The sequence below is a fragment of the Capricornis sumatraensis genome, chromosome X, assembly GCF_032405125.1.
Source record: "Capricornis sumatraensis isolate serow.1 chromosome X, serow.2, whole genome shotgun sequence".
In the NCBI taxonomy this organism is placed as follows: Eukaryota; Metazoa; Chordata; class Mammalia; order Artiodactyla; family Bovidae; genus Capricornis; species Capricornis sumatraensis.
Genome location: NC_091092.1, coordinates 102,780,391 through 102,807,828, shown reverse-complemented (window position 1 = coordinate 102,807,828; position 27,438 = coordinate 102,780,391). Strand labels below are relative to the sequence as shown.

Here is a 27,438-nt window from a genome sequence, read left to right as displayed (position 1 = left end):
ACCATAGTGATAAGTACTAAGAAAAGAGCAAGAGTGGATAGGAATATCACAGTTACCCATGTTGCCTCTTTAAATACCCGTAACATCTTAGTCATTGCCAAGTACTTTGCAACCTGTGGTTCTTAATAGATTTAAAAATGAAAGGAAGTAACAGTGTCAATAAAGTGTTAAGATTAATGATGATCACTCTAGCTGGTGTATTACTGAAGTAGAACCATATGTGTGATTTCCCTTTTTTCTTATTGGTGAATGGGTTACTGGATGACTTGAATACTTTTTGCATGGCCCTGAGGTAAGCCAGGTCATAAGGAGACTGACTTCCTCAGAGCCTGCCCCTTGTCAACTGATTAGTTGGAGGCATTTAAGCATCTCACCCATTTGTTTCTCCTGATCTTCATCTCATGGGAGTAGTTCAGAGTATACATTTTTTCATACTCCTAATAATAAACATTCACCTCCACCCACCCACCCATCCCCATGCTTTATCTGGAATAAGACTCAGAGTGAAAATTTAAGCTTGTGTGTATGGGAAGGAAAATATTTAAAAAGCAGATAAGGGAAGAGTGTGTCAGGGACCCTCCCCCCACCCCCACAGGTCTGTGGTCTCACACCAGGCTGTAAACTCAACAAGTGAGTCCTAGGGAGGTATGAAACATCCCCTCAAAAGAAAAGGAAAACACACACACTGATAGGGACTTACTTGCTTTACTGAATTTACTTTTTAAAAACATTCTGATTACATAACTAATATAATGTAAGTACACATTGTTAAACATAGAGATATATTATGTCAATAAGGTTCACTGTAATTTCCTTGTTATGTACATACCTCCCAACCAAAACTTACCACTAGCAATAAGGTGTGCATTCTTCCAGGTTATCTTTGTGTTTATTATCATAAGTACTGCTTTCTCTACAAATAATGGAATTCTTACTATATTACTGAAATGTTTTCCTCATTTCATTTATCTTAAATAATTTTCCTATTAATATATATTTAATTCATTATTTTTAGAGATATACTTGAAAGAACACATTAAATGTATATAATGAATTAGTCAAGCAAACAAACAATTGTATAAAGTTGTAATGTCCCTGACCATTCTCTTAGAGCAGAGATACAATAGCAAAAAGTTGTATTTTGCTATTCAGTTTTTGTCTGGTGGTTGCTCACTCAAGGACAGAATTGCATGGTAGCAAATCTGGGGAAGAGAAACATAAAATGATTGTTTTTTATGTAAATAAAAGAACACTTTCATATGAACTCTAACAATAGATATCCATTTAAGTGATATTTGATTATTATAGCAGTTTTATATCTTAAGTTATTAAAATAATTTATTCTCCCTTCTCTCATTGCTATATTTTTTTCTTGACAGTTCCTTAAAAATTTTTTGGTAGAGACAACAGATGACACTTAGTCAAACAAAGCAGACTAGTTTGCCAACTTTGTGGTTTTAATATTTTAGTGTCATTTTAATTCTAATATTTTCATGGTGAGGTAAGTAACTGTAATTAGTAACTCATTTACAGTGCCTCTTTCAGTGTTCAACCAATAAACACCTTTTTATATTATTAAAACTCTTAGGCCTCGATGGGTGGTTCCAGTTTTGCCAAAAGGGGAATTAGAAGTGCTTTTAGAAGCTGCTATTGACCTTAGTAAAAAAGGTAAGTTTAAATGGTATTAGGCTTTCCATATAATGTATCCTACTAGAAAATAGTTTGACTTCATGCCTGAATACTTTTTCTGTATATTCCTAGACAAGAACATTTAGCTAAGTTTTCTTGCTATGGCTTAAGATTTATACCTGGAGCAAGGGTTCATATCCTTAGGACAACCTTCAAGGATGTTTGTGAGCTCTCTGAAGTTATACATGAAATTTGTATATATTCATGTTTAAACTGTCCAGCTTATGTGTTGATTATTTTTTAATACACAGAAAGGTTTGAATTTCCTCTAAAAGAAAAAAAGACTTGAAAGATTAAATACTGTGTTTTTTTTGTAATAACCCATTTTTTAAAAAACTATGTTTTTATTCTTGTTAGATGTAAAAGCTTAATTTTGGAATTAATTTTTTTCAGTGATTGGTTCTTGAGGTGCAACTGAATTCTCTTTGCAAAGGGCTACTGTTGTAATATCTACTTATTTTTAAGGCTTGGAGATTAAACAGCAGTAACATTTTAGTTTCTGAAATTGAGTAGCCATGGATGTGTTCTAATTATCAGTTGAAATTAATTATTGTAAAAATTGTCTTTCGTACCTTGCTTAAGTCTGTCTAATTCCAAGCAAGGGTAAAATTTCCTTTGTCTTAATTACCTTCCTTCATTTAAAGAATGTGTCTTTACACCTTATTAATCTTATAAAACCAATCTAATGAGTTGTGAAAATGCATTATCAGATTACCATTGTTTTCTACTACTCAAATTTCTTTTGTTCATTTACACATTTATTCATCAGTTCAGCAAATTTTTTGAAGACTTCTGTCCTAGGCATGTTTTAAGTCCTGACTGTACAGTGATAGGTAAAAACACACAATGGTTATTTCATTTAATATCATTGACATTCACAGGACATGCAGTCTCTACCCCTCCCACTCACCTATATTTCTTTAGGACTCATGGTTTATTTTAATTTTAGACAAGGTTCAGATTTTACAGTACTAGGTTTAAATGTCATGTCTTTTGTACAACCAAAATCAGATACTTTATATACAAATTGAATGGCTTTTCATTTTGTCCTGGAGAATTAAAGATTTTTTTGTGTGTTTGGGGACATGTAGCACTATTGCCTTTCTGAGATCAGATGGAATTAAAGACATAAAGAAACAGATGTTGAGCCAGTAAAAGAGACTAATAATGAAGATGAAAATTTATCTTTAATTGATGAAGCCCTTCTTTAGAATAATATAATAGTATTTGTCAAATGGATAATTTACAACCAAAATGAGATTTTAAAAATAGTTGAGAAACATCATTTTTTGTTTGTTTGTTTTAAAGTTTATTGTCAATAAAATACTGTAAATATTTAAATCTCCTATCACATTATTCTCATAACCATTTTGTTTTTAATGTTGGGCCACTGTCATAATTAGAAATATTTTCAGTTCATCTTATTATTACTTGGCTTAATGTACTTTTATACAGTTGAGTATTTTTGAAATTCACTGATGGTGGTTTTTATTTTTCAGTCTGTTCTCTTTTGACCTCTTAGATAATGCTATGAATTTTTTTCTGAAACTAGTCTGTAATTGTTAGCTGTTACTGAATGTTTTACAGTTACTACTTTTTATCATGTAATTGGACATTGTAAGACAATCAGAAATAATTTGTTTACATTAATTTTTCTCTCCTTTTCTTAGGCCTTGATGTTAAAAGTGAAGCATGTCAGCGATTTTTTCGAGATGGGCTAACAATATCTTTCACGAAAATCCTTACAGACGAGGCAGTGAGTGGCTGGAAGTTTGAGATTCATGTGAGTCTTTTATTTTAAAATTTTGATTTATATAGTCATGATTTGTATATATATATTTGGTTACATATTTGATCATTACTTGAATTAAAGGATTTTTTAAAATGAGAAATTTTATGATTTCTGTTGAAAGAAGCATGATCATTTAGAATGAGTGAGTTTTCAAGTTAGAAAGCAATGGTTTATCTGTTCCCTTATTTCTCGAGTGCCTTGTCATTTTTGAGATGCCACCATATTTCATTGAAAATATGACACGGCTGTGAAATGCACCAGTCACTCATTTTATGTACCACTAAGGAAGGAAAACGCCCAAGATGGGGAACCTATTATCTGGCACACAAAGGATCAATGCAGAGAAATAAACTTTACATACAGAAAGAGACACCAAAGAAACCTGTACATTTCAACTTTGGCACCTGGTGGAGGGGGAGAAAATCTCTTGAAATTTTAAACCACAAGCCAATATTCAGTAGTGGTCTCAGGTTTATATGATATTATATGATTATATGACACAATCAAATTCCAGAGATCTTAAAAAGTGAAAAAAAAAAGTACATTTTTAGATTGAAGTACCATAATTACTACAAGTCTCTGTTCCTTGTTTATTATAGGAAAATATGGTCACAAATTGTGAGTTTTTGAGTATGAAATGGAAGCTTTGGGAGTAGTACCAGACTTTTGCATTGAGGCTTAGATAGCAAACCTACTCCATCTTGGATATTTAGTACATTGCTTAGATTTTAGAGTTGTTGCCTCTAGTTTAAAAATTGCAAGGAGAAAGCAGTGGTCATTTGCATCTTGTCTGGGGACACAGAGCAGTGCCTACTTCATTTTGTAAGCCATTGCAAATGGTTTTTGAAAGTAGATACTATATAATTTATAAAGTAAATGCTAATTGCTTTTTTAAATTTTATTTTTAATTGAAGGATAATTGCTTTACAATATTGTGTTGGTTTCTGCCATAGGTACACATGTCCCCTCCCTCTTAAACCTCTCTCTCACCTTCCTAATTTCTTTTTTGATACATAAGTTTGATCCCAATATTAGTAAAGTTAAACATAACTCAAATGATCAGTATCAAACAACTGAAGGATAATTATTAAAATATAATCAAGATTGGAACATATTTTTGTTTGGAATGTCTTTATCTCATTAATTACCTTCTCCTTTTATATAATAGAGGTGTATTATCAATAATACTCATCGCCTGGTGGAGCTATGTGTGGCCAAGTTGTCCCAAGATTGGTTTCCACTTCTAGAACTTCTCTCCATGGCCTTAAATCCTCATTGCAAATTCCATATCTACAATGGTACACGTCCATGTGAATCCGTTTCCTCAAATGTTCAGTTGCCTGAAGACGAACTCTTCGCTCGTTCTCCAGACCCTCGATCACCAAAAGTGTGTTGATTTGTTGTTTTCAAAGTTAAATGTTATAGTTGTTCTGCTCTGCTACAAAACTTTAAATGATCTTAACCTCTTGGTAGCATGGGGTAGAGTTATTTCATATAGTTCTTAAAGGGATTTTGCATTGTTGTTATTATTTTTTTAATTTAAAAATATTTTTGGCTTTCTCTGTGTAGTTAGTCCGATTGTCTTTTGCCCAGTCTCTTGGGAAATAGTCATAATTTGGGTTAGTGTGAAACAGAACATGTTTTTCCTTTTCAGTAAGGGTGGAGTAGAGTATTTCTTTGACTGAGGCCTGTCTAATGTGTCATAAAACAATAGAAAATACAAATGAAAGCAAAATAGCAAAGCTGACAAATATCAATTAAATATATTTAGTATACAAAATGTAAAAGTCCTCCAGTGTAAATTTTCTATACCAGCATAAATAGTATGTCCATTAAAAAATAAATGCCTAACTATACTTACTCTAATAAATATTAAAGAGTTAACCATATACAGTTTTTAAATTTTAGAATTTAAGAAGACATTTTAAAATTTGACCTTATTATTTTTTTTAAACAGGAAAATTTGAACTTAAAATGTTTGGTTTATTCTGTTAAAAGTGGAAGTCATCAAAGTATATTGATTATATTGAGCTAAGATTTTCTGATTTTTCCCAAGATTCATATTGCCGCTTCAGGCTTGTTTTTTAGTAAATCAGTATTTAAATACTGACAATCTCCAAAATATACCTGTATTTTTTTTTTAATTTTTTGCTCTATAGTCAACAATAATCTGCAAGAGTCTCAGAGGGGATAACTTGATTTAGGATGACTTCGAGTTGGAGATTTTTTTATGTATCTTTCTTTGAAGCCTAGCTTTTCTTGAGTATTACTAGTTTTTGAGTATTCTCATTGCTTAAATGCACATTGCAACTAAAAACATATGAGATTAACTTTAGACTGATTTTTAATTTGTGCACATATATATAATATGCTCTATATATTTAATAACTATTGAGTATATCAGCCTAATAGTCCCATTCCAGTTACTGGAGAAATAAAAATGCATTACATAATAAGTATGTACTTTCTTTGAACTGCTGAATGCCAGAAGGGAACTGGTGAATTAAACGCTCAGATATTTCATTGTTTTGATTTAGCCTTTTAAGGCCAAATAAAAAGGAAAATATTATCATGAACTTATATAGAAATATGGTAGTTGATTTATTTGAGAATTTAATTGATTTAGAGTCTCATAAAAATCATATCAAAACTGCCATAGTGTTTCTTTAAAGCATTATCTAATACTTGGCATTTTCCCCGTGTCCTGAACATTGTTTTTTGTTTTTAAATAGTTGTAGAAATGACTTTTGCTTAAGACCTAATATAGAAAGTGCCCCTTCCTCCCCACCCCCCTTTGTTTTTCTTCCCTTAGGGACTTCCAAAATGTAGCTTTTTAGAAGGCAAGGAATAGAAAGCTGCTCTAGGTACATGAGTTTTTAAATAGACCTGATTCTTTTATCTATATAAGCTATTGACTTGTTTTTAATTTTACCTATAGGCATGCTTTTAACTACACAAACTGTTGCTTATCCGAGCTGCATTGTACTTGTTGTCTCTTAGGGAAGAGGTTGAAAGGTAATTCATACTATATTGCATTGTGGTACCTCTAACATGAGAACTGGGGGTATTCACAAGTCAGCACAAAGCATCAACCAGCATGTTCTAATTAGGAGCAACAAACAGAATACCAGGAATTCATTTTTAATGGATAGGTCAGTCTTGGGCTTTAAGATTATTGTGTTTCAAGGGTATTTATGGTTATTCACAGCTACAACAAAAAATAAATTTCCAACAGTATCTTAGGTTACCAAATAATCTTTTTTTTTTTAAGTCTTTTTACCCTCTTAAATTTTTAAAAATAGACCTTCAGATAATAAGGTATTCTCATGATGGGATCTTTGAGATAGAAGCATGGCTTCTAATTCCAGTTCACCAGTTATATTGATACAAACAAACAGCTGTGACCTAATGATCTAATTGTACTATACCAATTATGCTTTTCTCTCATAGACAGGATTACTGTGAACAACATGCAATATTTTGTGTCTTTTTTTCAAAGATGGTTTTACATAATTATTTTCCTTTATTGCATTTCCTGTTTCCAGTGTGTTTAAGAAATTACTTCAGATAGCATTTTCCCTCCAAAAGTAGGAAGTTAACTTTTTTATTAACTGTATTACAGGGTTGGCTAGTGGATCTTCTCAACAAATTTGGCACTTTAAATGGATTCCAGATTTTGCATGATCGTTTTATTAATGGATCAGCATTAAATGTTCAAATAATTGCAGCCCTTATTAAGTAAGTTATGTTTTAAAATGAAACTTCAGTGCATTCTAGACATTGCTACTTAATTGCTTAGTAAAAATTGAGTTTCCTTTTTCAAATATGGTTTCTTTAGCTGGTAACTTGGATTAAAAAAAAACAAATAGTCTGAGTTCAGTCCTAGTTGATTGTAAGAAATTGTATATTGAAAGAAATTTCTGTCTTTCTTGTTTCAGACCATTTGGACAATGCTATGAGTTTCTCACTCTTCATACGGTGAAAAAGTACTTTCTTCCAGTGATAGAAATGGTTCCACAGTTTTTAGAAAACTTAACTGATGAAGAACTGAAAAAAGAAGCAAAGAATGAAGCCAAAAATGATGCTCTTTCAATGATTATTAAATCTTTGAAAAATTTAGCTTCGAGAGTTCCAGGACAAGAAGAAACTGTAAAAAACTTAGAAATATTTAGGTTAAAAATGATACTTAGGTAAGATATTTACCTCTTGAAATAATTTATGTGAATTTTAGAATCGTATTTAACACTTAATTTCTCTTATAGATTATTGCAAATTTCTTCTTTCAATGGAAAGATGAATGCACTTAATGAGGTTAATAAGGTGATATCTAGTGTATCATACTACACCCATCGGCACGGTAACCCTGAGGAGGAAGAATGGCTCACAGCTGAACGAATGGCAGTAAGTCCTTTGATTCTAATTTCATGAATAAGAATCTGTCTAAGGCAAAAACCATAGCTCTACTTAAAGTTAGTAATAGTAGCATTTTAAAGAAAATTTTGCAATTGGGAGATGTTTGGATCAATTTGTAACTGAGAACTTTTTGTAAGTAACGTGGTTTATTATTTGGTCTTTTTGGTGATATATAATTATTTGATGATAATGGGTAGCTTAGCACATCTTTTATAAACTTACTGCTGAATGTAGGTGTTGTGAAAATTAATAGCTTGGGTGGGAGTTGAAATTGGGTAAAGACAGGTGATTGGGTAGTATCTGGTACCTATTGAATGAAGTGACCTATTCATTTGATGAGTTCCAGTTAAAGATTTTAAAATAGGAAATATAGTTACTGGAATAAGAAACACATGAGTTAATGTTTTATCATAATTGTAAGGAGTTCACTTAAGCACTTGCGTTTTTATTATTTTGATATTAAAAGTTTAGGAAATTTTATTTACCATAGATGGCTTGCATACTTACAGTTTAAAAATGAATAAGAATGCCACTTAAATATTGGTTGCATAATCTCAGTATATACTGTCTGACAGTACTGAGGAGACATCTGTAAAAGAACTGTCCTTGACCTCAAGGAGGCCTCAGTTTAATAGGGAAGATAATGATTAGAATGTGATAAAAGGTATGGTATGTGGAGGATGCCTTGATATTGACCCTGTATTAGGGGGTCAGGTGGTTTGGGGTATGTTATTTGTCTGATCAGCTTGTTGGAGGGTCTAGCACAGAGCTTCTCAGTGTGGTCTGAGATCTCATTCTGGTCCTTGAGCTGCTACAAAGCCTAGATGAATACAGAAGATGGCATTAAGTGTTTAGGAACTTCTGTAGCAAAGTGATATTGCCACATTTTCATTGTGTTCTTCAAAAATATATGCCTATAACAGATTCGAAGTAAAAATGGACCTTTACTAGCTCAGAAGTGTACTTCTTTCTCTAACATGTTTTGGGGCTATATAGTTTTTACTCTCATTAAGTTGAGTACTATAAAATCATACAGTGTGGGCTATTACTTTGTATTATATCATGAGTTAGTTTTCTTTTATTGGCTTAAATATTAAGTAAATGCCTGTCCAGCAATATAGCATAGTGTTCAGACTTAGGAAGCCTACAGCCTTGATTCAGTTTCTGGTTCCAACACTACTGAGCCTGTTTATTTTTCTGTTAATAGGGCAGAATAGGCTATTCTGTTAATAGCCTTCATTAGGATTGTTTGAGATTAAACAAGCTAATGGATAAACAATAATAGTGTAATTGGGTAATAAAAGCAAAATTAAAAAGTACCTTTTATCCAAATCAAAACGGGTATAAAAAATGTAAATCCTAAAATGGGTCTTACACCTACCATACTTAAACCATGGTGATTGCTACATTTGAATAATAATTTTCTGAGTAAATGCTAGAGTAAAATATTTTTTAATGATTTCACTATTTTTAATTCATGGAAGCATTTCTGTTTGTGCGAAATTAAGTTCCATGAAATTGTGATTTTTCATAATTTTGTATCAAAACACATAAATGTGTTACATTAGTACATTATATTTTTGTGAGTTTTTAAATTCCTACTAATGCTTACAAGTGTGAGCAATACTTTATGTATATATTTTTGAAAGCTTTGAGACAAGTTTTTGAATTCTTTTTAGGAATGGATACAGCAGAACAATATTTTGTCCATAGTCTTGCGAGATAGTCTTCATCAACCACAGTATGTGGAAAAGCTAGAGAAGATTCTTCGTTTTGTCATCAAAGAGAAAGCCCTGACCTTACAAGATCTTGATAATATCTGGGCAGCACAGGTAAGGACTTTAGGATGGTGGTTATTTGATTTGTAAAAAGAAACATACCAAAAATTAAAGAAATGAAGTAGTTGTAGTGAAATGGAATGAAGACTTACATTGTTTGAAAGTCCTGTCAAGAATCTTTTTGAAATAGCCATATTTTTAAAATAAAAATAGTCTATCATCCACTGTATATATTTGGTAAAGGTCAGCAATTTGTAGGTTTTAAAAAAGAGACAAACAGTAAAATAATGAGAAATGTCTATTGAAAGAGTATAAGACATCTATAATTGATTTCTTCATATACTTAAAGAACTCTAGTGTCAGAGTTAAATCACTAGATTATTTATAAAAACCTGTAATAATCCAAAGGATTAATAGTTTTTAGAAGGGTAAGTAATCTTTGGTTTCAGAAGTAGAAACGTGTGATTCCTTTGATTATCTTAATGACAAGTTTTCTGTTCATGGAGCACTTGAGAAGTATTGATGAGTTCTAGACTACAAAGCTTTGTTTATTGAGTTTGTTGTTTAGTCACTCAGTTGTGTCCAACTCTTTTGGAACCCCATGGATTTGTAGCCCACCAGGCTCCTCTTTGCATGGGATTTCCCAGGCAAGAATACTTGAGTGGGTTGCTATTTCCTTCTCCAGAGCATCTTCCCAACGCAGGGATTGAACTCACGTCTACTGCATTACAGGCTGATTCTTTACCACTGAGCCTACCGGGGAAGCCCTTATTGAGTCTTTAGGAGCTGAGAAAACATTCAGTTTTGTCTTCGGTTCCAGTTTTGAAACAATACCGCTGGTGTGCCTTACTATTTTCCTATTTGCATTGTTAAAATTGGCATGTTAAATTCAATAAACTGTATTAAAAGTTAACATGAGTTCCCAAAGTCTACATTAACCATGTATATCAAGAAATCAAGTTGTCAGGTTTTAGATGGCTGTTCTAAAACATTTAAAATGTTAGGAATTTTCTTAGGTTACAGAGTTAGATGGAGATGGGAACACTTTATTAATTAATAGTGTTCACAGACAGTATATGCTACTTATTGCTGTTTAGATTTTAGTGTGCTCTGATTTTGTTTTTACATAGGCAGGGAAGCATGAAGCCATTGTGAAGAATGTACATGATCTACTGGCGAAGTTGGCATGGGATTTTTCCCCTGAGCAACTTGATCATCTTTTTGATTGCTTTAAGGTAATAGTTAATGTAGTTAAGCAGTACAGTTTCATTTTTAATAGATTAATTCATCAGATCTATGAATGATTCTTACCTAGTAAATACTTAAATAGGAATCATTAAATGATTTCTGATGTAGCAGAATTGACCATTGTTTTCTCTTTCAGTGAGCACTTTTTATAATAATAGCCCTTATAAATAAAGAACCTTTTTTTTTTTCCTTGGTTTTTAAACTCAGGTGATCAATTTGGATTCCTTTCCTCCTAGCCATTTGTGTTTTTATTATAGGTTCTGTAGGACTGAAGGGAAAGATAATTGGTTACAATGAAACATCGTCAACAGCAAGGACTACCTGCTGTGGGTAGTCCTGGTAGTCTAGGGTGATATGCACAGGCAAGCTGGAAATGTAATTCATGGACTTTGTGGAATTGTGATTCATAAGCTGTATCCCAAGAACGCCTATGGTCATATCTGCGTTAGTGCCGTCATGCACTTTTTAAGGCCATATTGTATAGTGGTCTCTCCAGTTACTAGTATTGGGTTTTTAAAAGCCAAGTGATGAGTGAATTTGTGGATTAAGAAGACAAGACGCTATGGCAGTGTTCACAAAGGGGTATTCTGTTGATAACTGGTGTAAGATCATGAAGGTATCTTGTTAAAAATAGGTTATACTGACTGCTGATGGAAACAGAAGTTCCTGCAACCACTTAGGAAAATAGTTTGGTGTTTCTGGAAGAGTGTTAAGATTTTCATGACAGTCAGTTTGAGTTCTGAATATATACTCTAGAAGATCTGATGCATATGTGCACCAGTATACACATTCAGCATTTGCAGCAGAATTATTTGTAATAGCAAAAAATTGCTATGTAAGTTGGGTAAATGGTGGAATGTTCATGTAATGAAACATAACAATGAGAATGACCAACTCAACCACAAGGATGAGTCTAATAAACAGAAGGTTGAAGAAAGGAATGAAGACACACAAGAATTCATAAACCTTGATAGAACATTAACTTCAGAAATAGACCCAGCTAGCTTCTCGAGTGCTGCTTACCATTTGTTATTTTCATCCTGGGTAATAGTTACATAGGTGTTTATATTGTGTACTATACTGTGTATGTTTGTACCTTTCTTGATGTGTATTTCACAATTGAAGAAAAAATGATACCAATTACTAGCTTCCATCCAAAACCAATTAACTCTGAGTTGCTAGGACCTGGGAGTCTGTATATATCATAGGTGGTGATGTGTTCTTCCTTTAGGAAGCACATTATGCTTGGTGGTATCTTTAAAATATTCTTAATTGTAATATAATCTAATATTTCAGCCATATTCTTAGCAGCTTCCTCATATTCCTTTCATAATTTTAAGGGATTTGGAGGAATTGGAAGTATGCATTCCAGTTGACTTCAAGATATCCTATATTTATCACATTGTTAATGTCTGTGTAATAATTCCATTGAAAGAATCCTCTGTAATTACTTAATCATCCTGCTATTTGCCATTTGGTTGCTTTCAGTTTATTTTCCAATAAACAACCAATTACCAACTTTATACATATACCTTTCCCCATGTTGTTTAGCAATGTCTGTGGTTTCTACCCACTACATGTCACTAGGACACACACACACACACACACACACACACACACACACACACACACACACACACACACACACACACACACACACACACACACACCATTATATAAACTGGTTGTTTAAGAAGTAGTATTTTAGGGAGGGTTTTTTTTAAATGAGTGGCCAGTCTTCTACTAAATTGAAATAGCGTTGTATCATGTCTGTAAGTTAGAAACTTCTTAGATAATAACAGACTTTGTTATAGACTTTTTTATGTGTGCAATGCACATTGCTTTTTCATCTATTATGAATATTTTTGTATATCAAGTTGTCTTTAATATCTTTTAATATAATTTTAAAGGTACAAATGACAGACTGAATCTAAGGCATTAGTTTTCAGCCAGAGGCTCTTCTGCTTCGCAGAGATGCTTGGCAATACGTGGAGATATTTTTGGTTGTCACAGATAAAAGCAGGAGTTGCTACTGGCTTCTAATGGGGTGGAGGCCAGGGGTGCTATTAAACTTCCTATAGTGCACAGGACAGCCCCCCACAACAGTTTTGCTAGTCCAAAATGTTGGTAATACCAAGACTGAGAAACCCTGATCTATGGTATTTAACTGTACATGGAGAGTTTTTATTTTTCTTGGAGTTTAAATCTGTCATATCTTATTGCTCAAATACCAGTTGAATAATTCTGTGCTAAGCTGTGTTTTTTTCTGATGAATATTGTTTATCTGATGACACTTTTAAGCAGTGATGAATAAATAGGTGGTGTTGCCATATCGTTTAAAATTTATTTTCTAGGCCAGTTGGACAAATGCAAGTAAAAAGCAGCGAGAAAAGCTACTTGAGCTGATACGTCGTCTTGCAGAAGATGACAAAGACGGTGTGATGGCACACAAAGTATTGAACCTCCTCTGGAATCTGGCCCATAGTGATGATGTGCCTGTAGACATCATGGACCTGGCTCTCAGCGCCCACATAAAAATACTGGATTATAGTTGTTCCCAGGTAAGTGTGTGCTGTCTTGCTCACTTTTTGTGACCTTTCTCTTTCACGATGAGGATGGCTTTTAGATATAGAATAGTTCTAGGTTTTTCTGACATTATTTCTGAAGTGATCTAAGAATTGACACACTTGGTTCATGTGAGTCTGCCCTCCTGTCTCTTATGTCTTAAATTTTCTGCATCATCTGAAAATATTTTAGTCTTCTTGGTAGAAAGACAGTATAAATAAGTTACAAAGTCATGATAATGTCAGATGTGTGGTGCTAAATACCAGTTTCAAGTAGATCATAAGATACTAAAGCTAATTACAGACTTCAGAGGTAAGAGAAGTTAGGTTTTCTTTGCTTCTTAGGAAAGTTAAGAAAAATTAATAGAATTTCCTAAACACTAAAACATTTAGTGCCTTCCCTATAAGCAAGTCATACAACTTCCCTGCATTCTAACTTGTAGCATGTGTATCTTTTAATTCATGGTAAAATGAATATTGCTGAAAAACTAATTTTCCTGCTTGTTAAAACTATTTGCTGTACTGATGAACTGAAATTTAGATAAACACCAATAAGTTCAAGCAGGTGTAGGTGTTTTTTTTTTACTATACTTGTGATAGTTCATTAAGTATTTGGTATATCAAATAATAAGAACCTCGAGTTTAAATTATTTCATTAAACACACAAACACAAAATAAAAGTAATCTGAACTTAAATTTTTAGATACACAAATTACTATGGACTCAGGGAAGTAGTAAAGTAAATAAAGTAGGAGAAGTAAAAATATTTGAAGTAGTTTTGATTTTATAACATTAATTTTTAATTGCTTATCACTGTTTCTATCTCTCTCTCCTTGTGTGTATGTGGAGATGTCCTTATTTTTATTTTTGGTGAATTTTTTTCATTCAGTTGCTGTACCATTGTTTCCTTGGTAAAATACAAATTTTCTGTGTTCTTATGCTAAAAACAAATCCATACAGAGTAGCAATCGGAGTTACATGTTCTTGCTGGATTTTTATTATATGGTAGAATCTCTTAAAACATTGGATAAAGCTTAAATGCCTACCTTCTGGCAACTTTTAAAATCAAACTTTCTGTCAGTGTGCTTAATACCTTTCATTAGATATATCTGAATCCATGTCATGTTGAGTTTTTATAATAGTATTTAGGAGTTTTGGTAGTATATGTAGAATAAAAGCATATTTAAAGCAGCTTTTTTTTTATTCTTTACTGCAACGATGTTGGTATTACAAGAAGAGCTCTATTTGGTAATTCTCAAACTGATTTGAAGGTAGAATTCTTATATATTGACCTATATAAAACACTGAAATTGTTTCTTAAGGACCGTGACACACAGAAGATACAGTGGATAGATCGCTTTATAGAAGAGCTTCGTACAAATGACAAATGGGTGATTCCTGCACTGAAACAAATTAGAGAAATTTGTAGTTTGTTTGGTGAAGCACCTCAGAATTTGAGGTAAGACTTAACAGAAAATTTCAATATTTTTAATTACATATTTTACTGAAAAGAAACATTGTTTGGTGAAAGCAGGTTTTAAAAAGAAAACTAGAGTAGGGTGACAGGAAGCTTACACACTAAATTCAAACAAAAGAGGATTCCTTTATCACATCCACCTCTTTGATTTTACTGATGAAGAAGACAGAATTTAGTGATAAGTATCAGAATAGAGGTGATAATACCGCCTTCGTGTTATCTGTTCCAGCTCATATAACCAGAAAGTCCAAGAACAAATAATTTCAGTAACTAGTTTGGCATGTAAGATATTTAAAGTTGGCTGTTTAACAGAAATTTAGCTAAAATAAATCAGAAAAAAAGTATTTTCAAACTACGCCTTGTCATCTTTCATCATTTAAACATACATGCAATCTAATATTTGAAATTAACTATTTAAAAAACCAGTAGATTTATTTAACTGTGAAGACTTACGTAGTATGACATTTCAAAGTCAATAAAACATTAACTATTTCAGAGTAAACTGATCATGGAAAGATAACATCTGTAAGAAAGAAAAATTAATGGATTAGCGTAGATACTCGTGAAAAGGGAAACAAAGCAGGAGGGATAAAATGAAATGAGGGATGACATTAATAGATAGAAAACATGCCACTGAAAGTACATTGGCATACTTGTTAGAAATAAGAGAGAATTCTGTACTTTGGCTAATAAAATTTTAATGAAAGCCCTTTTTTGATTAAATCCTCCACTACAATTACAACATGAATCTTTGTAGTGCTAATGTTACAAGAAATGTTTCTGTTTTATAACTCTGATAATAATCATGTAAACTTAGAAGCACCTTGGTACTCCTGTATACAGTATAGAAGAAGACATCAGTCATTGACTTTTCCCATGGTGTGAATTGGAAAATATTAATGCATAGTTTTTGTATAAAGTAAGAATAATGGAATTAATGTCTTATTTTTGAGGCATTGATTATTTTCTTTTAAATTGCTTAATATTATCATTAAATAGCCAAGTTAATTCTGTTACGAAGGAAACCATTTTAAGTTTAAATTAGGAGCTAAGAATTTAGATTGTATAAGCTCTTTTGATTACAGCAGCATTTAATTGCCTAATTATATTGTTAAGTTCTTCTCGTTTCAGTCAAACTCAGCGAAGTCCCCATGTATTCTATCGCCATGACTTAATCAATCAACTTCAGCACAATCATGCCCTAGTTACTTTGGTAGCAGAAAACCTTGCAACTTACATGGAAAGCATGAGGCTGTATGCTAGAGGTATGTATTGTAAGCTAACATGAGCTATGGGAAATCACAGCAGTTTCCCTTCCCAGCTTTTTTTTACTCAGTTACCATAGAAGTGACAACAGATATATTTTTAAAGATGCAAGGTAGTTGGTTTTATAATTTGTGTTCTTTTATGAGCTTGTGATCTTCTTTTACTTCTGAATCTTACACACCCTAAACTCCAGGCCAGCAGTTCAAGGCTCTTTACTAAGCACTTGCCTTTCTTACTCTCCTTCTTAAATTGATTTCTTTTTCTTCCCTGCCTGGGAGCTCTGCCTGCCTCTACTACAATTGGTTGTTACCTTTCTAGGTATGTACCTGACTCGCTTCCATCCTTTGTTTCCTTCCTACCACCACCTTTTATCTTTTTAAGAAAACTTTTGTCGAAGTCTGTTCTTCCAAATACCATAGTTCTTTTGTAATCCTAAGTCTGTGTCTCATAAGTTCTTCAGACTTTATGAATTGAAAGTTTATGAGATCGAGACTACTAGAGTCCACATATTTACTCTGGATTTCAAAGTGTAAATTTGTTTTGGCGTCAACAGTCAGTTTTTAAGCGCCTGCCATATATGGAGCTCTGTTTCAGTGTGTTTTTGCCCTCTGACAGTTGTGTCTGAATGTGTGTGCTAGAGGACAGATGGGTTGTTGGTACATATTCCTCTGTCTTACACCAAATTCATAGGCTCCAAAATAAACCCCCAAACTTTCTTGTAGGTTGAAGTTGGTCCCCATAGCCACAGAAAGAAAACTTTATATTACCAGAGAGATAGAATTAACATAGTGAATATTGAACATACCACTTCTTTAACATGTTAGAGTCTGCAGAAGCCAATATATGTATTAAAAATGAGGATTTTTCTCATACCTCTATTATTTGAAGATTTAGACTTTTGGCATTGTTGAATAAAATTCCAACGAAGGCTCTTACATATTGCAAGGATAATTTTCCTTAACACTTCAGGTACATACATACATTCCCATATAAAATTCAGGTAAACATAATTGAAAAATGAAATAGCTCTCAGATACCTGAGCTGATTTTGTTGACTGTCTTCCATTTACCACTCTGAGCATAAGCAATCTAAGCATCAGGCAACTGATAGGCACCAGGCAGTGATCTTTTATCGTTTCATTTGTTAGCTCCTTCTAAGGAGCATGCTAGAATAATCATGGCAATGATTATTATTATGAATGCAGCCAACATTTTGGACATGTTTACATATGTCAAACGAAATCTGAGAGAGGTATAAGCTTAGTTTAATGTAATTGATTCTTCATTATGAGGTTACCTCCTCTTTCTGGTACAGTGCCCTCAACAGAAGCTAATGCAGGCCTTTCCGCGTGCCGCCCCCCCCCCCCCCCCCCCCCGCCATGAAGCCTTAATATAAATCACATGACTCCATTGCTAATTTTTACATACTTTATTTGCATATGGTATTTCATTTAATTTCATTGGCACAGGTTGAGACCCCTGCTGTAGAGGCTATCAGGAGATGATAGACATGCAATTCAGCCTCACTCAAATTTTCTGCTCCTTTGTAGTCAAATTCTACATGAGTCTTTGCTTCATCTCGGTTGCATGGACTTAAAATCTTCAGGCTTCAGTTTCCCCTTCTTATCTGTATCTTCATAAAATAAGAGCTGTAAATCTGCACAGATTGTCTAGATTTGAAACATGACCTAACGTATTAGGTGTATGACCTTGAACAAGTTATTTATGCTAAAATAATGCCTGGCACTAGTAAGCCCTTGAATTTTTGTTGCTATGTTCCCCTGAGTTTATTGGAACCATACTTTCTGTTTGTCCTAACCTTTGATATATCTTTTCTTCCTCTATTATAGTACTCTTCTGATTAATTCTGATCAGTCTCCAGCTAGTAAAATTCTCCTATTAAAACAGACTTTTCACAGCATTTAGAAATTGGTGGTTGATGATACCATCAGTCACCGATTTCCAGGTCTATAATTCTAAAATAAATTTCTTTTAGCCTCTATATAATAAAAGTGTTGCATGGATCCCATTAGGTAGGTATGAGACCTTATTCAGTAGGATAATATCAGGCTCCTAGTTTACTGATATTCTTAGTTTCTGATAAGTATTTCACCAATATTAAGTATTTGTCCTGCCCATGTTTCATCTCTACTAGTATCTTAAGCTTTAGGGAGGGAAAAAACCCACTTCCTCAATAGTACAGTCAGCTGATTCTACCTCCTGTTTTAGCATTATTCATAACTAAAATTATCTTCAATATTTACTTGTGTTCTTATTCTCTTGGTGCTTACCAAATTATTCTTTAGAAGTTTTTTATGTGCATACAACACAATACAAGACCATCTTTCAGTTTTTACTTAAGTTTTACCTTATTGGTAGGATAGACAGTTCTGACTTGAACACTTATAAAGGTTTTATTTACCTTTTTTCCTTGGTTTCTAGATAGAGTTGGAGGACTTGTCTTTACTGTAGATCACATTTTTGCATTCTGTCTTCTAAGGGCTGCCACTTTCAATTATGTCCTCATATACAAGGAAACCCCACTAAAATTAACAACTGATTTATCAGAACATTGAAGGCAATAGGACAACCTATTCAAAGTGCCAGGGGCAGAGGAGGGACCTGACAGCTAAGAACCTTACATTCAGCAATACTGTCTTTCAAAAATGAAAAGTAAAGATATTCTCAAACACTGGTATAATTTGTTGTTAGCCAACTTGCCTGAGAAGAAACACTAAAGGAAGTAATTAGACTGAAAGCAAGTGACAGCAGACAGTAATTCAGAACCACCCAAAACCAGCAGAATCTTCTCACAGATACACAGTATTCTGCAGAACAGACCATACTCTAGGCCATAAGCAAGGCTTACTAACCTTAAAAAGTGTTGAAATTATACAAAGTAGGGTTTTTTTGGTCCACAGTAGAATTAAATTATAAATTAAAAAGTAAATCTGGGAATTTCACAAGTGTGTCAAAAGTATACATTCATTACTGACCTAGTGGGTCAAAGATGAAATGACAAGTGAAATGAGAATATGCTGAGATGAATGAAAAAAAAAAACATGAAATATAAAAACTAATGGAGTGTTCCTAAATCAGTGCTGAGAGGAAATTTATACTGCTGAGTTCTTACATTAAAGAAGAAAGATAGCAAATCAGTAACATTTCACCTTCAAAAAGTGGGAGAGAGAAAACTAACCTGTAAACAGAAAGAAATTAATAAAGATTAGAGTGGAGATAAGTGAAATAGAGAAGAGAAAAATCAATGAATGTTCTTCAAAAAGATAGCAAAATTCACAAACCTCTAGTTAGGCTCAGTTGGGAAAGTCAAAAAGAAGATATCACTGCTAACCTTATGAAAATAAGAAAAATAAGAGAATGCCAAATTACTGAAATTCACTCAAGAAGCAATTGAAAAACTGAATAGGTATATAACATGTAAAAAGATTGAATTAGTAATCAAAAAACTTCCCACAAAGAAAAGCCCAGAACCAGGTGGCTTCATTAGTGAATTTACTGAGTATTTAAAGAAGAATTAACAGTAGAATTAAACCAATTCTTTCAAAAAGATAGAGGAACTGGGGCTTCCCTGGTGGTCCAGTGGTTAAGAATCCACCTTGCAGTGCAAGGGACACGAGTTTGGTCCCTGGTCAGGGAACTAAGATCCCACATGCCTCAGAGCAACTAAGCCCCCACACCGTGACTACAGAGTCCATGCTCTGCAATGAAAGATCCAATATGACAACGAAGATCCTGTATGCCACAAGTAAGACCCAACACAGCCAAAGAAATAAACAAAGAGGGGCACTTCCAGGCTCATTCTATGAAGCCATTGTTAATTTGATACCAAAAGAATACAAAGACATGACAAGAAAATTACAGACCTTGTGAATATAGTCAAAAGTTCTCAAAAAACAAGCAAACAATTTTAATAACATATAAGAAAGATAATGAATGTGTCCCTGGAATACAATGTTGATTTGACACTCCAAAGTCATTTGTTATAGAATAAAGGGCCAAAACTATGAGGTCATCTCAGTAGATGCAGAAAAAGCATTTGACAAAGTCCAACACCTTTCATTATAAAAACATTCAGCAGACTAGGACTAGAAGGGAATTTCCTCAACCTGATAAAGCACATCTCGATAAAGCTACAGCTAACATCATACTCAACAGTGAAAGGCTGACTACTTCCCTCTCAGGAACAGGAATGAGACAAAGATTTCCACTCTAGTTGCTTCTGTTTAACATTCTCCTGGAGATACTAGTAAAATTAACTAGACATGAAAAAGAAAAAGCATCCAGATTGGAAAAGAAACAGTGTCTCCAATCTTAGATAACACCATCTCAAATGCAAAAAATCCTAAAGAATCTGCTAAAATCTATTAAGATTAATAATAAATGAGTTTCCATAGATTGCAGGGATTAATATCAGTATACAAAAGTTCCATTTCTATACACTGGCAATGAACATTCTGAAAAGGAAATCAGAATAATTCCATTTACAATAGATAAAGTACAGTTGGCTTTTGAAAATCTCAAGTTTGAACTGTGAAAGTCCACTTATACATGGATACTTTTCAGTAGTAAACACTACAGTATTGAATGGTCCATGGTTGGTTTAATCTGTGTATGCAGAGAAACTGTGATTGCTGTTATACTTGGATTAACGCCTGTGGTGGTCAAGGCTCAACCGAAACAAAACAACATACAAATAAATCTTTGTGGTCTTGAGTTAGGCAAAGGAAAATGGTAAGGATAAAAAACAGTGATTGGACTATATCATAAATTTAACTGCTACGGATGATACTATCATTAGTAAAATGACAACCTGAGAATGGGAGAAAATATCTGCAAACCATGTATCTCACAAGGGACTAGTATCTTACAACCCAGCAATTAAGACATAATCCATCAGGAGCCAATAGAAAAGAGGAACAACGGAGAGCTTCCTGAGTTCAAGGGTCAGTGGAAGATGGTGGCCACCGAAAAGGGTTGGTGCTTATGCGAGTTGAAGTTGAAAATTTATCATTAATACAATAGCATCCTCAATAGCATTGTATATGTATTCTCTCCAGAATTCAGGTTTTTTAATTCATTATTCTTCCCTGGGCTAATTGCATGTGGAACTGTATATGTGTGTTTACTTACTGTTCTTTGGGGAATCCGAGTGCTGCTACAGAGAAAAAGTCTGTGTCATCTAGCAAAACTGGGAAAAATCAAACAGTGATGGCATTTTTCATCCATACTGCAATGCTGGCTGAGGAAGGGAAGGAGTGTTATGGTGTGCCTTAAGGGCTCTGCAGGAAAAGTAGGTGTCCCAAAGCAGTTTATGTTGTTTATACTGGTGATATCAATGTCAGTGACCAACAGATCCTAGAAGGCACTTAAAGAAGATTTAACATCAGGTTAACTCGCCCAGTGAAGTTTGTTTTCTTGAGGAACTGCTGCCTTGTGGAAGATTGACTGTATCCTCATTTCACACTGCTGGGCCAAAGCCTGGGATCCATTTTTCTGGGCTAGGAAACTGATGTAGTGCATTCCCGATGTTTTATGTTGATGCAATGGGCTAAGCTTTCATGCTTCCTCTGTTTAAGTATCTAGGTTGGTTGCCAAGTTGGAAGCTATATATTCATTACCCCACCATCAGCACTGACGTGCTCTCTGTAATCAGAATGTGGGATTTAACAACGCAGCCTTCATTACCAGGAATCCTCCTCTCAGCAAAGTAAAGCTCATTTACTACTATTTATTTGCTTTTGTGTATGGGTTTGTCAGTTCTTACAATGCCGTCGTCATGGTCAATTCTTCTTAGACACTGAACCATATTCTCTCACTGTGGAAGGCTGGGAACTGCGCTAATATTGTTTATCCATCTTGTGATGTGCACACATTTCTGGATCTTCCCTTAGACAAAGAGAAGTCAACCTTAGAACACTTACTAAGGTGTTTGGCTGGTTTCAAGTGGTCAGTTGAGGCCTGAAAAGAACCATTCATTGCAGATCAGAGCCCTTGCTAAATTGATGAATAAGGAGAGTGAATCTCTTCCTCCACTTAAACTTGTCCTCATTGGAGGTTTTCGTAACCAAGATGATGAACTCAAGGTAAAGCAGCTGAGAAGGCTCAATGAGGACCTAGGAGTTCAAGATGTAGAATTTAAAATAAACATTCCATTTGATGAATTAAAGAATTACTTGTCTCAAGGAACAATTAGTTTGCATACCATATGGAACCAGCATTTGGGGATTTGGATTGTTGAGTGTATGGCAGCTGGCACAATTGTCCTCATACGTGATTCAGGGGGCCCGAAGCTGGACATTGTCGTTCCTCCAAGGCGAGAAGACTGGGTTCTTGGCTGAAAGTGAAGAGGGCTGTGCTGAGACTATGACCTGTATTCTCTCCAGGTCTGCAGAACAGAGGCTCCAAATCAGAAACAGTGCCCGTGCATCCATAAGCAGATCCTCTGATAGAGTTTGAAGTGACATTTCTGTCGTCTGTGGAAAGATTATTCCAATAATGCCGTATACAAATTAAAGATATTTTGTACTAAAAAAAGAGACATAACTCAGAAAGACTTTTCTTAATAGAAATGGGCAGAGAATCTGAATAGACATTTCTCCAAAGATATACTGGTGGTCAATAGACATGAAATAATGCTCAATACCATTAGTTATTAGTGAAATGCAAATCAAAACTTCAATGAGATACTAGTACTTCACACCTCTAGGGTGACGGGAAAAAAAGACAACAGCAAGTGTTAGCCATAGGCTAACTAATTTCATTATTTATTTAGAGCTGAATGTTTGGAGGGAGAACCACAGACATCCTGTTTATGTTTTATAAGCCCAGAAGCTCATCCATAGCAAAGTGGAAGGCCTCTCTATTCCTATTTAGCAGAGAGGGATCTTTTTACTTCTTGACTTCTTGTGAGTATAGTTTGGCTTTCACTGAGTGTTTTCAAAGCTCTTCTATATGTTCATGGTCCTGGCTCTTCAAGTGCTGCCACCTAAATAGAAGGAAGAGAAGACTGAAACTGGTGGATAAATTTGATAGACTAGCTATTTGCATAGTCTGAAAGTGTCTCCCCATGAATTCATTTAAAAATAGTAACTTTACAGTGGAGAAACCTGGTGGAAACCACATTCACTGGGTGATCATAGTTGATGTGAATACTGCCACAGAGTGACAAACACTGTTGCCCCGATAATGATTCTTTGAGGTGGCTAGAGGGTCATTTCTGTGGTACTCTGCCAAATATCTAGCTTGAATCTAATCATAAGCATCAGAGAAGCCTACATTAAGCAACACGCAACAAAGTTGGCTCATAGTTTTATAAAAAGTCAAGAAATAGAAAGGATGTTGAATTCTCCAGATTAAAGAAGAGTTAAAAGGCACGGCAACTAAATGCAATGTGTTTGATCTTGGATTTGGAGCAAAGAAGGCATAAATGGGAATTATTGGTAAAATTATAATTGGAGTTATTTTTTGGTTATCTTAATTTGGGGTGGGGGGGAGATTGGGCAAGGATGATACTGGAATTTAGTAGATAGAGGCCTGGGATAGTGCTAGATACACTGCACTGCCCAGGGCAGTCCCACAGCAAAGAATTATCCACTCAAATGTCAATAATGTGCTGTTGAGAAGCCTTGGATTAGATAATGTTATTTTATCAGTGTTAATTTGATAATTGTGTGGTTATGTAAAATAATGTCTTTGTTATTCAGAAATACTCATTGCAGGATTGAGGGACATGTTGCCAGCTCACTCTCAAATGGTTTAGAAAAATCATACACATGCATCCATGCATGTAATGACTAATCAAGCAAATAGGGCAAAATGTAAACAGCTGGTGGGGTAAAGGTGATGAGGGTTTCTAATATTATTTTTTAAGCTCAATAGTGGAAATTATTAAAATTTCCACTAAAAAAAGAACCTGCAAAGTAAAGCTGTGAGTAAACTCCTTGGTGGGGGTGGAGGTGGTCCATTGTTTATTCAGATACTTTGATGCTCTGAAAAAGAAAATTGCTGACATAGTATAAGAGAATTCTGTTCAGTTTCTTGAGAAGACCTCTTGAGAATTAGTGCTTTGAGCCCTGATGAAATTGAACTTTTGGGGAGTAGACTATGTGTTTAGGACTTTGGGTAGATAGCAGTAGATGTAGAAAGCAGGTAGTCATAATACTTTGGGCTGCTTTTCTTCACCAAAGCATCAAAAGATGTTTCTAAAATCGTAAATGTTCCACCTTTAAGATTTTGTTCAGAGAAGAAACCTCACTATTTTTGAAGACATTGATTACTATTTCTTAAGGGTCTCACTCATTTAGAACTCTTTAGCACCAGCACACATATACCTTAAGGTTCAGGCTATGAAAATACCAATAATTAATGCTAAGGGGAAATTACACAGTTTTTATTCCTCCATAACTTTCATCAGCTTTCTGGGAGAAATGTCACTGTTCCTGAGAAGTTGACAGCACTTGTTCAGAACATTTGCTTCAGTTTTCTTCTGCTCTAAGTCACAAATCAACCTGACCATTTCCAGATCATATGACTTTTTCTAATAAATTAAAAAAACAAAAACAGAAAACACTCTCCAAGGTGTTTTTAGGACTGGAGGTGCTTTTAAAGATTTTTTTTTTTTTTTGCTCTGATCTTCCATAGCAAACACTGAGGCTCTTTTTTTTCCCCCCATTGTATGATATACTCTAATGAAAGTAAAATCAAGGGGTTTACTGACTTTTAAGTTTTTTGTTTTAAGAATTTCCAATTTAGGCTAGACCTTGTGACCAGTACCTACTTATACTCATGATAGAAGGGTAGGTTTTCTTAGATTTATCTAAGACTTTCATAACAACATGCTGGTGATAATTACAGTATGATAACTTTATTATATAGAAGAGCATCTTGTGTTACTCTAATGTCCAGATAAAAGTAGATAAAAGTAATATAATTTTTTATAACTACATTTTTTTTATGAAGACATTTCAATGTAACAGAAAGGAAATTAGAGAAAAAAGTTTGTCTTGGTGGTCAGTTCATAGACCATTCAGGTCAGTCTTATACTGTAATCAGACATTACTTCATTATGTATGAAAATTGGACAGAGGGTTGTATGAAGAATTATTTTTGATGACACAGTTAACAGACCATTTTTTTTTGGTTAGAAAAAAGGGACGATTATTTTGGTTGGGAAAAAAGATGGATAGAAATTATGGCTAATAAGTAAATTTCAAGTTGCCTTTAGTGATAAAGAATTAACGATCTTTTAACGACTTGTTTTCCTTCGATTAAAGTCAGCAATGATATGGGTAACCATGTGTGTAATGCACAATTTTTCTTAATTTGCAGACCATGAAGACTATGACCCACAAACTGTGAGGCTGGGAAGTAGATACAGTCATGTTCAAGAAGTCCAAGAACGGCTTAACTTCCTTAGGTTTGTTTTAAACAATTAGTGTTGCTCTTTCTAAGACACAGATAAAGAATGTCAAGTTGATATGCTGTATGGCTAGGTCTTTGTTAGGTGGCTCTTGTCACCTTTGATTTTTCCAATCTGGAAATCCTTACATGAAAGTCACAGGACATTTCCCTGTGTGTTCATGATTAAATATTAAATTATTGACTGAGTTTTAACTTTTCTTCTTTGCAATATTTGAAAAGAACATATTTAAACATTTTGTATAGACTTCTGGTCTTCATATTTGTTTATATTGGGAATATATTTAGTTTTTAAAGAACAAATTTCCATATTTGACACAGCCGGCTGGAGAACCATATTAAGGAAATGGGGACAAAAATCTGTTGGACCAGTACCCTAAAAGAGTGATTTGAGTTCTCTGGTGCTTTGTTTATCCTAACAGTGGCTGACAAAAGCAGTCTGAAATTATGTGTTAATAACATTCTGTTGGGGATAGAGAAAAGAGATTTATTCCCATAATGAGTGAGTGAAGGCGTGAAAGTCGCTCAGTTGTGTCTCACTCTTTGCGACTCCATGAAATAGTCATGGAATTCTCAGGGCCATAATGCTGGAGTGGGTTGCCGCTCTCTTCTCCAGGGATGTTCCCAATCCAGGGATTGAATCCAGATCTTCCACATTGTAGGCAGATGCTTTACCAGCTGAGCCACCAGGGAAGCCCCTTATTCCTGTAAGCCAAAGCTAAATGTAGTCCAGGGCTTGATATACTCAGTGATTAGCTTTTAATGATTATACACTTAAAGATTTAAAATTGTTAAAAATTTTTGATGATGAGAGATTTCTTGCAATTCAGAAACCCCATCATATATTTTCATAAGCACACTATGTGAAATGCCCAAATTATCAATGCTTCAGAAAATCTATTGCATGTATTATTTTGATACATTGGGGAATTTTCTCCTGGACTGCATTAATTATAGGCTTATGTTTATTGAGTTATGTGCTTACTTGGAAATATTTGCATAAGTAGTTACATTAAGATTTTAACTTGAAGGTAAAGTCTAGACACCAGAGTTTAAGAAATTTGGCCTTTGTTTAAACCAAAATGGTTCTATAAGTTGTAGAGGGGTGGGGGTGTGGGGGTGGTTTTTCAGCCATCTGAATGAAAGGACCTTCCTCTCCAGGTTGAGAATCATTGCCATAGTAAGACATTGTTATTGATCGGTGTGTGTTGTGTCCTTTAGGTTGCCTAGAACAGAAGAGTGCTTATAAGCTCTTTGGCTAAATTAAACTTTGAAATCAGAGAAGCCATTTTAGTACCTGCTCTGTTAGTACTTATCTATATGACGCACATCTCTGAAGGCACAGGAACTGAACTTTACTCACTTTGCATTTAAACCTCATAGCAGCACAGGGAGACAGGTATTATCCCCATTTGATTAATAAGGAAACTGAGATTCACATGGCTTAAAGCTATGTTTGAAATCATGCAGCCCCGGTATATAGTTGGTTGCACTACTCAACTAGGTGTATCCAACTTCAGTCTTTGCTCTTTCTATTAGACAAGTGATTTTTCAGACCTACTTTGGAGCCTTAGGGCTTCTGAGGAGCTTCCTCTAAGATTTCTGGACAAGCAGTGGGAAGTTTTCTCCCCCTTTCTCACTTCTTTCCTCCTCTTCCCAACAGTTGGAGCAGCCCTGCTTTTATTTTTTATACAGTGCCCTTCCAAATGGAATTTTTGCTTAAAGCGAAAAAGAAAAGAAGCCACACACACAACCCCAGAATGAAAACAGTTG

General features: G+C 34.3%; 1 protein-coding gene and 1 pseudogene across 4 annotated transcripts in view; both read left to right on the top strand.

The window, feature by feature from the left end:
• Window positions 1–27,438, top strand: part of USP9X (ubiquitin specific peptidase 9 X-linked) — an 83,342-nt gene that overhangs the window by 4,305 nt on the left and 51,599 nt on the right. For 2 of the 4 annotated variants that reach the window (XM_068962842.1, XM_068962840.1), the window contains exons 3-14: window positions 1,589–1,668; window positions 3,360–3,472; window positions 4,650–4,868; window positions 7,104–7,219; window positions 7,420–7,671; window positions 7,744–7,882; window positions 9,574–9,726; window positions 10,803–10,907; window positions 13,275–13,481; window positions 14,807–14,943; window positions 16,093–16,226; window positions 25,576–25,663. In XM_068962842.1, coding sequence (XP_068818943.1) covers window positions 1,589–1,668; window positions 3,360–3,472; window positions 4,650–4,868; window positions 7,104–7,219; window positions 7,420–7,671; window positions 7,744–7,882; window positions 9,574–9,726; window positions 10,803–10,907; window positions 13,275–13,481; window positions 14,807–14,943; window positions 16,093–16,226; window positions 25,576–25,663 — 1,743 coding nt within the window. Of the gene's footprint in view, window positions 1–1,588; window positions 1,669–3,359; window positions 3,473–4,649; window positions 4,869–7,103; window positions 7,220–7,419; window positions 7,672–7,743; window positions 7,883–9,573; window positions 9,727–10,802; window positions 10,908–13,274; window positions 13,482–14,806; window positions 14,944–16,077; window positions 16,227–25,575; window positions 25,664–27,438 lie in introns of all 4 variants that reach the window. The other 2 variants (XM_068962841.1, XM_068962839.1) reach the window with 1 other exon arrangement.
• Window positions 21,203–22,744, top strand: LOC138071545 (GDP-Man:Man(3)GlcNAc(2)-PP-Dol alpha-1,2-mannosyltransferase-like; annotated as a pseudogene).